Here is a 13,160-nt window from a genome sequence, read left to right as displayed (position 1 = left end):
ATAAACCAACTGGACCACATCTAATTGTGAAGCATAGATGTGAATACTCAAGAAAGTAGCATCAGCAATGACGCATCATATCCCTATTTTGCATTGGGAATATGTCTCAAACCAAGCAACATGTCAGATAAGAAGGACAAAATTAGCACAAAATGGCAAAATGAATATGAATATGCTGTGACAAATCATTGAAGATGTAATATGAGTATATGAAAATAGCAAGTAAAAATGTCAGGTATTGTCCAGTAAAAATATTAAAAATTCAGTTATTACTTAACTCTAATATAAAGAATGGAACATGCTGTTCTTTAACATGGATAATGTTTATGATGTTTATGTTTATGGCTCCTTTTCTGAGATCTTACCTTGCTTGATTTGTGATCAACAGTAAAACTAATAATGGCATCTTCCATTTTTTTCCGGCCAGATTTAGTTATCAGATATTCAGCAAGCTTGTTGGCTAAATAGGTCTTTCCAGTGCCACTAGGTCCTGATAGGATAATCCTGTGGTGCTCCATCAGTAAATTAAAATATCGTTGACTAATTGGTTTAGGAATTAGTGTATCAAACACAAAGCTATCCAAACTATTTTCTTCTACTCCTAACAACAAAAACAAAACAAAAAACAAGAAGTAAAACAAAGAAAAAAATCCTATTGATTATGTCATTTTGGAGAAATTATGGAATCATTTAGAGAAATATTTTTCATACTTAAAAAATCAATTCATTGAATATTAATGTAGCAACATGATTAGATAAGCACTTGCAATCAAAGCAAATGTGAAGTGAAAACTAGGTGAGGCAGCAAGACATATCTGAAATGTCTGAGACACTTAAAAAGGTCATAACTCATTACAGCAGATGAGTTAGCAGATCAGAAATATCACTGTAAATCACAGACAGTTTGTCTGAACGTCCCCACACTGGAAAACCACTGCACTGTCTACATGGCTGAAATACTTGATTCAGAATCTTAACTCCTCATTCTTCAACATTTATTTATCCTGTTTATAGATTTGTCTTTATTTAAAAGAAATAATACAAATATTATATGAGATTCTCACAGTTAATTTAACATTAATAAGAAATTTTAGATGCTACAAAAAGGTGGTGTTAAAATAGGAAGCATCAGTGGTGAAGTGGTTAAGGAGATAAGGTCTATGTAAAGGATGTATCAATTTGGTCCCATATTACATCCAGTCCACTTATGACAAACGTATTTGTCTGTGGTTGTCCCAAATATACCTCTGAACTGGTCAATGTTATTTTTATTTGAATTTCCTGAATCAGTATACGGATTCTAAGATTCTGTTCTTTACAATATGATTCTTGGCTCACAAAAAGTATTAGGAATAAAATATCTATTTTCAAACTGAATAGCTAAGTAATCACGAATTTTAAGCTAAAATTTATTCAGTGTTTGTGTATACATGTTTAGTCACTGACGAATAAAGAATGCATTTATGAACCAACACTGAAACTGACATAAATTACATTTATCACATTTACCACTGGAAAACTAATTGTAGGGTTTTGTGGAAAAGAAAATGGGCATTATCAGCTCCAGACTTGTTTTAAAAAGCAGCCATCTCAATTATATCAGGGCAAATATAATTTACCAGGTTGCTTAAGCACATTGTGCTTTAGATTGTAAGCCGCCCTGAGTCTTCGGAGAAGGGCGGGATATAAATGGGATTAAACTATTCTAAACTGTACCAGGCCATTTATTACATATAGTATGTTATTCCTAAAAAATGTTCCCCTTCAAATTGGTATCCAACAATTGTATTTATTTTAAAATGATTAAAGGCCTGGAGACTAAAACATATGAAGAACGGTTGCAGGATTTGGGTTTGGCTAGTCTAGAGAAAAGAAGAACTAGGGGTGACATGATAGCAGTATTCCAGCATTTGAGTGGTTGCCACAAAAAGGAAACGGTCAACTTATTTACCAAAGGAGCTGTAGGCACGACAAGAAAAAATGAATGGAAACTAATCAGCAACCTGGAACTAAGGAGAAACTTCCTAACAGTGAGGACAATTAACACGAGGAACAGCTTGCCATCAGAAGTTGTAGGTGCTTCATCCCTGGAGGTTTTTAAGAAGAGACTGGACAACGTCTTGTCTGAAATGGTATAGGGCAGTGTTTTTCAACCACTGTTCCGCGGCACACTAGTGTGCCGCGAGATGTTGCCTGGTGTGCCGTGGGAAAAATTGAAAAGTAATTATAAAATACTTTCTTTGTGTTTATTTGATTCCTGTTCAAGAGAATTACTTTATATATAGTCAATATAGGCACAGAGTTAAATTTTTTAACATTTTCTAATGGTGGAGTGCCTCGTGATTTTTTTCATGAAACAAGTGTGCCTTTGCCCAAAAAAGGTTGAAAAACACTGGTATAGGGTGTCCTGCTTGAGCAGGGGGTTGGACTAGAAGGCTTCCAAGGTCCCTACCAGCTGTATTCTGATTGATTGATATTTTAAATTATTACTTTTATTTTTACCTGATTTTTTATGATACTTTAAAGCCCACTTGAGCATGTAGTTATAATTTTTTTATACTCTGCTGGGCAATGGATTAGGAAAACAACATTACAAAGTATGCAGAAGAAAAAGGGAACAAATTAAAGGTGTGTTTTACCTTTAAGATTCACTGTGATTATGTTATTATCTCCAACCAGATATCCACAAGGTAGCAATTCAGGTACTTCTTGGTTATGTGCTCTAATTATATCACCTACACAATAATTAGCTATACAATCTGAGCTCAAACCAAGGCTAGTAGTTGGATCTATTCGGAAAACATATTCCTAAAATAATAATAAAAAAAGCAAATGGAAACATTCATAGTTTGCAGTATGAATGAATGAACTATTAACCTACACGTTCATATGCCATTCTCATTACTACAACTTGCAGATCAAGAATATACATTAAGCTTAAATGGAAAATGTCAGAAACAATAACTCAAAAATGTCTAGTATTTCTTGTTGGATTTTATAAGACATAATTATAATTATCTTGATTTCTATCTTGCCAAATACCTAGATTGTGGACGGATTATAATAATAAAACACAAGTATTTAAAAAACCATCATCATATATTCTAAAAACTAGAGAACAGCAGAAACTTCAATCTTCTTAACTTATGAACCTCCGATCATTCCGCCGGGGCCTGAAGACCTGGCTCTTTGAGCTCTCGGGCCCAGGCTGAGGAGAAATTTTAATTGGGGTTTTAAGTATACAGGGTCAATTTAATATTTTTTAATTTGGTTTTTTTTAACTTTTGTATGGTGGATTTTTTAATTTCCTGTAAACCGCCCTGAGTCCTCAGGGAATAGGGCGGTATATAAATGTAACTAAAATAAAAAAAATAAATAAATAAATGAAGAAAAAGTTGTGGGCAGTTTGCCAGTATATCACATATGCAAATGAAGCTCAATTTACCCCAAGTGCTTTTAGGTAGTTCTATGAAAGCGAGGATTTTTAATCTAGAAGCTATCTTACAAATCCACTTTTTAAAAGCTAAGAATGTAAAGCCTTTTAAATCTTAAGGGGCAGATTTTTCCAGGGAACTGCACAGCAATGGAAAAGGTTTGCTTCATCTTTTCTTTCTGTCTAACTTTTTGGAAGGTGCAAATGTGAAGCAACTGCTGCTGATTAGACCACATAAGATAGAAACATTTCATTTAGACCAGACAGTCCAAAGGTAATCTGGAACCAAGCCATATAGAATTTTATATGTGATAAGTAGCAACTTGAATGGGAAACAAGAGGTATGGTAGCTAATGCAGTATCAGCAGTATAGTGTAATCCTACTTAAAGGCTCTTGCCCATCACATTCATGGGGCTGTATTTTATGGTTGCTGAACTCAACTTTACAAATCATTTCCAAAGGCAAGCCCAAATGCAGCATGCAGTGGTGTAGCATGGGGGGTGCAGGGGGGGGCGGCCGCACCAGGTGCAACATCTGGGGGGGCGCGCTCGCACTCGCAGCTCTCTGCCCCTGCCTGGCTCACTCTCTCTCACTGCAGTGCTGGCTGTGCGAATCCGAGCCGAGCCGCTGGGTCACCGCCCACTGTGGAGGGGGGGTGCCAGGCGTGCGGTGCGGTGCAGAGAGAGAGCGAGGGACTATCTGGGGGAGGGACAGTGCAGCGGCAACATGTGCTTAGGGGGTAAGGGTTTCTTTAACTAATCTAGTGGAAGAGACTCGAGTGCTAAAATCCACGGGTTAGGGGGTGCAAATTACTTGCCTTGCCCCGGGTGCTGACAACCCACGCTACGCCACTGGCAGCATGTTATAGTAATTCAAATGAGATGTTTTCTAGCATGGCCCTGCATAATACCCCAATCAAAGAACTACCAACTCAAGACCAACAAACTAACAGTAAACAATCTCATCAAGGAACCACCAAGATCACTCCCACCAACACTGATAGGGCAAGCCACTAGCATATAAAATGAGAGCAAACCCCATTCCCTTCTAGTGCTGATGACGTTTCCTAGTTTGGTAATGAAAAATCTGCAAGAAAACAAGCAAGCTCAGAGACCACCGAGGACCCACACACACACTGATCTCGAGGACCCTAATCAACTTAAGATGTGAAATTCATTTAATTAACTGATTGTGAGGAATGTCCTGGCTTCTTAAATAAGTTTGCTTTTTATTTACCTGTTATCTATTTATTTATGCAAATAGATAATAATAAACTATCCTATTAACTGGTTGCATATTTGGAGTCACATATTTGAGTCGTTAAAAACCTGGCCCATGAGTAGAGTTTTCTGAATCTCTTTGCTGACATCTGATAATCTTTTTGCAGCTGAGATATGGTAACCCCAAATATATCACAAAATCTGCTTGATGTTCATTGTATTAAACTTGCAAAATCTTACCTTAAAGAGTCGTTTAATCACACCATCTAATACATCCCATTTTGTTTTACCACTGACCCTGATAGAACCTATCAAATATGCCTGTATTCTTTGGTCCTATAAAGACAGAAGATAAATGAAATAAGAAATCATTTCAATACTTATAAATTATTTTGTCAAGCTTCTCTGAGTATTTTCTGCAGAGAAAAATAATATTTTTTCAGCTATGTTATAGATATGTTGTAGATTTTATATTAAAACATTTCTTCATAGCAATAGTAATAGCACTTAGACTTACATACTGCTTCACAGTACTTTATAGTCCTCTCTATGCAATTTACAGACTCAACATATGGCCCCCACTGGGTCCTCATTTTACCGACCTCAGAAGGATGGAAGGCAGAGTTAACCTTGAGCTGGTGAGACTCAAACTGCCAAAGTGCTGGCAGTTGAGAGTCAGCAGAATTAGACTGCAATGCTACATTCTAACCACTGTACCACCACGGCTCTTCTGATGCAATTATGAATGCCCACATTTCTGTAAACCACACATGGTTATATCAAAATGCCAATAAATCTCAGTGATGCCAATGTAAGTACAGCATGAGAAAAAGGAATTATTTCAACATTATTTGTTGTGCTCTAAACTGAATATACTGCTGATTAGAACAAAACAGCCTTTATAGCAACAGTAGCATTTACAGAAAGATAATTAAAATAATCACATGGCAATAAAAGTTGGAACCCAGAATACCTTTGATTGACCATAGCCCTTGTTTATTGTGACAATAATCTTAACATTCTGGCCTTCTTTATGGAGAGTTCCATCTGCAACATCTTCCAGTAAAATATCTAAGCAAGCAAACAATAAATATAAGTGCTCTTTAAAAATAAAGTTAAATCTGAATGAATATATTCTGTAAAAGGCTACGATTATAATGGCCTATGATATCTTCTTTGGTTTGCTGGCAAAAACAAGATGAATATATATTTTGAATATAAGGATTTTCTCATTTGGTGGCAGATCCCAACTCAGGATGTCACAATGTAATATATGTAAAGGAATATTTCCAATTCTACATGAATACTTATCTACTTAACAAGAATCATCAATGAATTGAAAGCCACCTCACTGTATGACTGATGGTTCAAACTGATTACAGTATTAAGATATTAATATTTTTAACTTTAATTTTTAACTTATTTTAATTTTAATTTATTCTACAGGGGCCATTAATTTATTTTTCTTTTAACTTTTGTATTATTGTATTTTATTGTTGTTAGTCGCCCTGAGTCCTTCGGGAGATAGGGCGGCATACAGTATAAGTCCCAAAAATAAATAAATAAATAAATAAATAAATAAATAAACAAACAAACAAACAAATAAGTAAATAAATAAATAAATAAATAAATAAATAAATAAATAAATAAATAAATAAATAATAAATAAATATTAATCAATATATTGCATCCATTTGCAGTAGAGTTCCATTGGGTGCCAATACAAAAATAACCAACATTTCAATGTTGCTTTCATATGGTTGGGAGTAGAAAACAGAAAAACAGGAAATAATTATGTTAATCAGATACTACAACATTGAAGAAAGAAAAGAATCCCATGCAAGTTGAAATCAATAACAGAAATGAAATCCATCAATTATCTTCAAGTATTTAGCAAGGATAAATCAGCTGAAAATACATAATCATATACATTTTCAGTTTGGTAAAGAGTACAATAAGGCAAGTTCATTTTTCAAGTATACAAAATGGTTACAATTTTCTTGAATGAAAATTACTTTGAATCAGCTAAAAGAGTTTGTTTTAGGGCAAAAAACGCTTTGGCTAATTTCCTCAATTTTGGTTGCCTATTTTGCATGATATCAAATATTTGGATCCTTAACATTTGTATTTTTGAAACATCCATCATTTTAGAAAAATAAAATAAAACAGTACATGCAAACCTATTTAAAGGTTTGGATTTAAAGGTATAGGGACTCCAGTATATTAATGTAGTTTAATATATAATTTGTGGATTGCTTTGGGACTTGAAACCAAATGTACCCTTAGAAATTTCTGAATCCTTAGAGCCCAAGCTAGTTGATACCCAATATCTGAGAAATTACTCTCCAAAGTGACACCCCTAAAATAAGTAAATATCCACAAATAATAAGTTAAAGACTGCCGCTAATTTCTTATTACTAGTATATGTACAATGAAAAAAGAACATGAATATATTAGATAATTAACATACATACATACATATATACACACATACATAACACACATATGTAAAAAAATAAAAATCCACATTTAAGTATTCCATTTCTATATACAGTATTTTGCTGTACGTGTATTGTATACACATAGATTGTATATAGAGTTATATTCTGCAAATGGAAGTAGCTTCCCTCATAGAAAACTTCCTCAAGTGAAAGCAGGAAACAGCCAGCCAATACTACCATTGCTATTACTACATGCAATACAACAGAGAGAAATAGCAAAAATGTAGAATTTCAATTTTCCTTTATACAAGAAAGGATTATTCCATTTCATATTAAAATATCACTTACATAATGAGTACCTTTCCAAATTTAATTAGATTTCTCTATACCGTGACAATAAAATTATATTTGGCAAGAAGTCTGTAGGTGTGGGGGAATGTGTGAGGAGAGAGAAGGAGAAATATTCCATGATGCAAAAATATTTGTTAAGAAAATAAAGCTTTTACTTACCAGATGTAACTGAATCTGTGATGTTTAAGTTATTCAGAGAAAGACCTAGAGATTGTCGTGAAGAGGAAGAAGACGTACTGCTTGAGGACTCTGAACATGGCCTGATAGGTTTGCTAGTATTTCCAGTCTCAGCCTTCAAACGATCATTCTCAGCTTTCAAAATCTCAATTTCGTTCTAACATTTAAAATAAGAAACAATTAAACAAATGAACCAGAGAATTTTAATCTCTCTGGTATAATATGGATAATCATAATTAAGACCAAACAATTAACAGAGGTGCAAAAATATTGAAAGAATTTTCATTGGTATAGCAGCTGGAAGTTTTTGAAGTATATCATACAGTTATAGCAATGAAGCAAAATAATACCTATCTAATACATGACAATTAATTTCACATTTAATTGCATTATTAAGAGGCATCCAAGTAGTAGTTTTTATGAGAGATTTCATGTAATTAAAGATAGCCTTAAAAAAACTAAACCAAAATCAGACTACGGATCTCTTTCCTTCCATTGAAAACATCAATTTCAGAATAAGAAAACTGTGAACATGGCAAGTGCAGAAATTTGGTTAAATTACCTTTTCAGTAAATATTATGTACCGTAATTTGTCCTTTCGTTGGAATAAGAATATTCAAATAGTTCCTATAGCTGAGCTCTTCTAACTCAGAAATATTCTTAGCTTTTCTTTTTGCACTGTATCTTAAATGTATTTCAGTATATGTACAGTACATTGAAAATTGCCACACAGATTTTTAACAGTATCCATGTATAGTATAGAGGTTCGCAACATTGTACAAGAGGTAGCAACCAAAACCATCCCAAAGAAAAAGAAATGCAAGAAAGCAAAATGGCTGTCTGAGGAAGCTTTGCAAATAGCTGAGGAAAGGAGGGAAGCAAAAGGCAAGGGAGAAAAAGAAAGATACGCCCAATTGAATGCAGAATTCCAGAGAATAGCTAGAAGAGATAAGAATGACTTCTTAAATGAACAGTGCAAAGAAATAGAAGAAAACAATAGAATAGGGAGGACCAGAGATCTTTTCAAGAAAATTGGAGAGATGAAGGGAACGTTCAATGCAAAAATGGGCATGATAAAGGACCAAAATGGCAGGGACCTAACAGAGGCAGAAGAGATTAAGAAGAGATGGCAAAATTACACAGAAGAACTATACAAGAATGAGCTTAACGTCCCTGATAATCACAATGAGGTGGTCACTGACCTCGAGCCAGACATCCTAGAATGTGAAGTGAAGTGGGCCTTAGAAAAGCTGAGCAACAACAAAGCTAGTGGAGGTGACAGTATTCCAGCTGAGCTATTCAAAATCTTAAAAGACGATGCAGTAAAAGTGCTACACTCAATTTGCCAGCAAATTTGGAAAACTCAACAGTGGCCACAGGATTGGAAAAGATCAGTTTACATTCCAATTCCAAAGAAAGGCAGTGCCAAAGAATGTTCAAACTATCGCACCATTGCACTCATTTCTCATGCTAGTAAAGTTATGCTTAAAATCCTACAAGCTAGACTCCAGCAGTATGTGGATCGAGAACTACCAGAAGTACAGGCAGGATTTCGAAGAGGCAGAGGAACTAGAGATCAAATTGCCAACATACGCTGGATCATGGAAAAAGCTAGAGAGTTCCAGAAAAACATCTACTTCTGCTTCATTGACTATGCTAAAGCCTTTGATTGTGTGGATCATAACAAACTGTGGCAAGTTCTTAAAGAGATGGGAGTACCAGAACATCTTATTTGTCTCTTGAGAAACCTATATGCGGGCCAAGGAGCAACAGTGAGAACTGGACACGGAACCACTGATTGGTTCAAAATTGGGAAAGGAGTCCGGCAAGGCTGTATACTGTCGCCTTGCCTATTTAACTTATATGCAGAGCACATCATGAGAAAGGCAGGGCTAGATGAATCAAAAGTTGGAATTAAGATTGCCGGAAGAAATATCAACAACCTAAGATACGCAGATGATACCACTCTAATGGCAGAAAGTGAAGAAGAACTAAAGAGCCTCTTGTTGCAGGTGAAGAAGGAGAGTGCAAAACTTGGGTTGAAACTTAACATTAAGAAAACCAAGATCATGGCATCTGGACCTCTCAATTCCTGGCAAATAGATGGGGAAGAAATGGAGGTAGTGACAGATTTTATTTTCCTGGGCTCCAAGATCACTGCAGACGGGGACTGTAGCCAAGAAATTAAAAGACGCTTGCTCCTGGGGAGGAAAGCCATGGCAAATCTAGACAGCACACTAAAAAGCAGAGACATCACCCTGTCAACAAAAGTGCGTATAGTCAAGGCTATGGTCTTCCCAGTTGCAATGTATGGCTGTGAAAGTTGGACCATAAGAAAGGCTGAGCGCCAAAGAATTGAGGCCTTTGAACTGTGGTGCTGGAGAAGACTCCTGCGAGTCCCTTGGACTGCAAGGCGATCAAACCGGTGAGTCCTAGAGGAGATCAATCCTGACTGCTCTTTAGAAGGCCAGATTCTGAAGCTAAAACTCAAGTACTTTGGCCACCTAATGAGAAGGAAGGACTCACTGGAGAAGAGCCTAATGCTGGGAAAGATCGAGGGCAATAGAAGAAGGGGACGACAGAGAATGAGGTGGCTGGATGGAGTCACTGAAGCAGTAGGCGCGAGCTTAAATGGACTCCAGAAGATGGTAGAGGACAGGAAGGCCTGGAGGAATGTTGTCCATAGGGTCGCGATGGGTTGGACACGACTTCGCAGCTAACAACAACAAATGGCAGAAAGTGAAGAGGAACTGAAGAGTCTCTTGTTGCGAGTGAAGAAGGAGAGTGCAAAAGTTGGGTTGAAACTAAACATTAAGAAAACTAAGATCATGGCATCCGGCCCTCTTAATTCCTGGCAAATAGATGGGGAAGAAATGGAGGTAGTGACAGATTTTATTTTCCTGGGCTCCAAGATCACTGCAGATGGGGACTGTAGTCAAGAAATTAAAAGACGCTTGCTCCTAGGGAGGAAAGCCATGGCAAATGTAGACAGCACACTAAAAAGCAGAGACATCACCCTGTCAACAAAAGTGCGTATAGTCAAGGCTATGGTCTTCCCAGTTGCAATGTATGGCAGTGAAAGTTGGACCATAAGAAAGGCTGAGCGCAAAAGAATTGAGGCCTTTGAACTCTGGTGCTGGAGAAGACTCCTGCGAGTCCCTTGGACTGCAAGGCGATCAAACCGGTCAGTCCTAGAGGAGATCAACCCTGACTGCTCTTTAGAAGGCCAGATCCTGAAGCTAAAACTCAAATACTTTGGCCACCTAATGAGGAGGAAGGCCTCACTGGAGAAGAGCCTAATGCTGGGAAAGATTGAGGGCAATAGAAGAAGGGGACGACAGAGAATGAGGTGGCTGGACTCCAGAAGATGGTAGAGGACAGGAAGGCCTGGAGGAACATTGTCCATAGGGTCGCGATGGGTCGGACACGACTTCGCAACTAACAACAACAACAATGTATAGTATACATGTCAAACACAAGGCCCGCGGGCCAGATCCAGCCCGGGGAGGGCCCAGATTTGGCCCCCGGGGGCTGTCCCAGAAATGGCAAGGAACAGGCCCATGCTGCCCCAACCCTCGCCCACCGCAACCCAACTGGGTGCCCTGAAACATGTACACAGAAATGGTGAGCAGTCAGGGGCTGGTGGTGTGCAGCAGCAGCTACAGCTCATTTGCCTCAGCCCACCCCTCCCAACTTAACCCTGTCACACCCAGCCGCACTCCACTTTGCCGGGCTTCTCCTCCAATCACTCTGCTTTGCCAGGCAGCCTCCCCATGCCTGGCCCCATTTTGCAGGGCCTTTCCTCACTTGCCTAGCACCCCAGGGCATGCCCAGCCTGTGGGACAAAAGGCACGGAGATGTGAGCGAACAGCTGTCGGCTCCCAGTCGCCCTCTCCCCCACGTGGTAGGGCCAGAGAGGGAAACGCAGCAGTCATGCAGAGCCGAGAGAAAGGCTGGAGAGAAAGGGTGAGAAGAAGGAGAAAGCAGGAAGGGTTTCTCTCTCTCTCTCTCTCTCTCTCTCTCTCTCTCTCTCTCTCTCTCTCTCTCTCTCTCTCTCTCTCTCTCTCTCTCTCTGTGTGTGTGTGTGTGTGTGTGTGTGTGTGTGTGTTTGTGAGAGAAAGACAGAGAGCGAGCTTGGAGAGGAGAGGGAGGGGGAGAAAGCCGTGTTACAAAAAAGGGGATCTTCCACCTTTCTTCTCCCCCCTTTCTCTCTTTTTTAAATCTCCCCCTGCTCCGTTCAGGAAGGGTTTCTCTGTCTATCTCTCTCTCTCTCTCTCTCTCTCTCTCTCTCTCTCTCTCTGTGTGTGTGTGTGTGTGTGTGTGTGTTTGTGAGAGAAGACAGAGAGAGCTTGGAGAGGAGCGGGAGGAGGAGAAAGCCGTGTTACAAAAAAGGGGATCTTCCACCTTTCTTCTCCCCCCCTTTCTCTCTTTTTTAAATCTCCCCCTGCTCCGTTCAGGAAGGGTTTCTCTGTCTATCTCTCTCTCTCTCTCTCTCTCTCTCTGTGTGTGTGTGTGTGTGTGTGTGTGTGTGTTTGTGAGAGAAGACAGAGAGAGCTTGGAGAGGAGGGGGAGGAGGAGAAAGCCGTGTTATAAAAAAGGGGATCTTCCACCTTTCTTCCCCCCTTCTCTCATTTTTAAATCTCCTCCTGCTCTGTTCAGGAAGGGTTCTCTCTCTCTCTCTCTCTCTCTCTCTCTCTCTCTCTCTCTCTCTCTCTCTCTCTCTCTCTCTCTCTGAGAGAGAGAGAGAGAAAGAGAGCCAGCAGGGAAGCGAAAGTGTGGAGAAGGGGAGTGTTGCAGAGTAAGCAAACTTACAAAAAGAGGGGATCTCTCTCTCTCTGTCTCTCATACACGTGCTGTGTGGGGAAGATGGTGTGCAGACAGTGGAGAGAGCAAACTCACAGATTGGCTTTGTGGTCTATTCCTGCCTCCTTCCTTCCCTAAAATCCAGGCAATAATAGAACTCTTTGGATTGAATAGGAAGTTAAAAGGAATTGGTGTGAGCTGAAATTAAAAGGCCAAGTCAACTCCCCCCCCCCAAATTATTTTGTCAGAGACTGGAAAATGTTTCTTCTACTTCCCCTTATCTTCTCTTTTATAATTTAATCCAGCCTTGCCCAAACTAATATCTTTTGGGTGTCATGGACCACAGTTCCCATCATCCTTTGGCTATGCTGGCTAGAAATGCAATGCCTTATTTTCTCTGTAGTATGCGCCTAGGAGGCAGTAGGTCTGTGGGATTTAGATGTATGTAAACATTTGTTTCTTCTGCCTAATTTATTAAATCTACATCTAATTTGAAATTAAAGTTTCTGAGAAATCCAGGGTGGTTCAAAAGAAAACTCTCAAAGACAATTATTGTAAAGCATCACTAGCACTGCTTAAAACAATATTAAAAATGTGTATATAAAGAAAGAAAAATATTAGTAGCAATGTACTTAGTGCTGTTTGACCATAAAATGTGTTGTTATTCTACATATGCCTGGCTGAACAGTGTGTTTGGAGTTGCCTCTAAACAGGTGAGGGATGTACTGTTCATA

General features: G+C 38.5%; 1 protein-coding gene across 2 annotated transcripts in view; it reads right to left on the bottom strand.

Annotated features, from left to right (window-relative positions):
* The window catches only part of NAV3 (neuron navigator 3), a gene marked incomplete at its 5' end in the record, with an annotated part of 246,791 nt that overhangs the window by 16,591 nt on the left and 217,040 nt on the right, over window positions 1–13,160 (bottom strand). For both annotated transcript variants that reach the window (XM_081330387.1, XM_081330388.1), the window contains 5 exons: window positions 366–601; window positions 2,640–2,808; window positions 4,895–4,990; window positions 5,628–5,725; window positions 7,606–7,780. In XM_081330387.1, the coding sequence (XP_081186513.1) occupies window positions 366–601; window positions 2,640–2,808; window positions 4,895–4,990; window positions 5,628–5,725; window positions 7,606–7,780 (774 nt within the window). The remainder of the gene's footprint in view (window positions 1–365; window positions 602–2,639; window positions 2,809–4,894; window positions 4,991–5,627; window positions 5,726–7,605; window positions 7,781–13,160) is intronic.

The sequence above is a fragment of the Vipera berus genome (assembly GCF_964194415.1).
Source record: "Vipera berus genome assembly, chromosome: 6".
Taxonomy (NCBI): domain Eukaryota; kingdom Metazoa; phylum Chordata; class Lepidosauria; order Squamata; family Viperidae; genus Vipera; species Vipera berus.
Note: the sequence above shows the minus strand (reverse complement) of the source record. Positions and strands in the feature narration are given on the sequence as shown.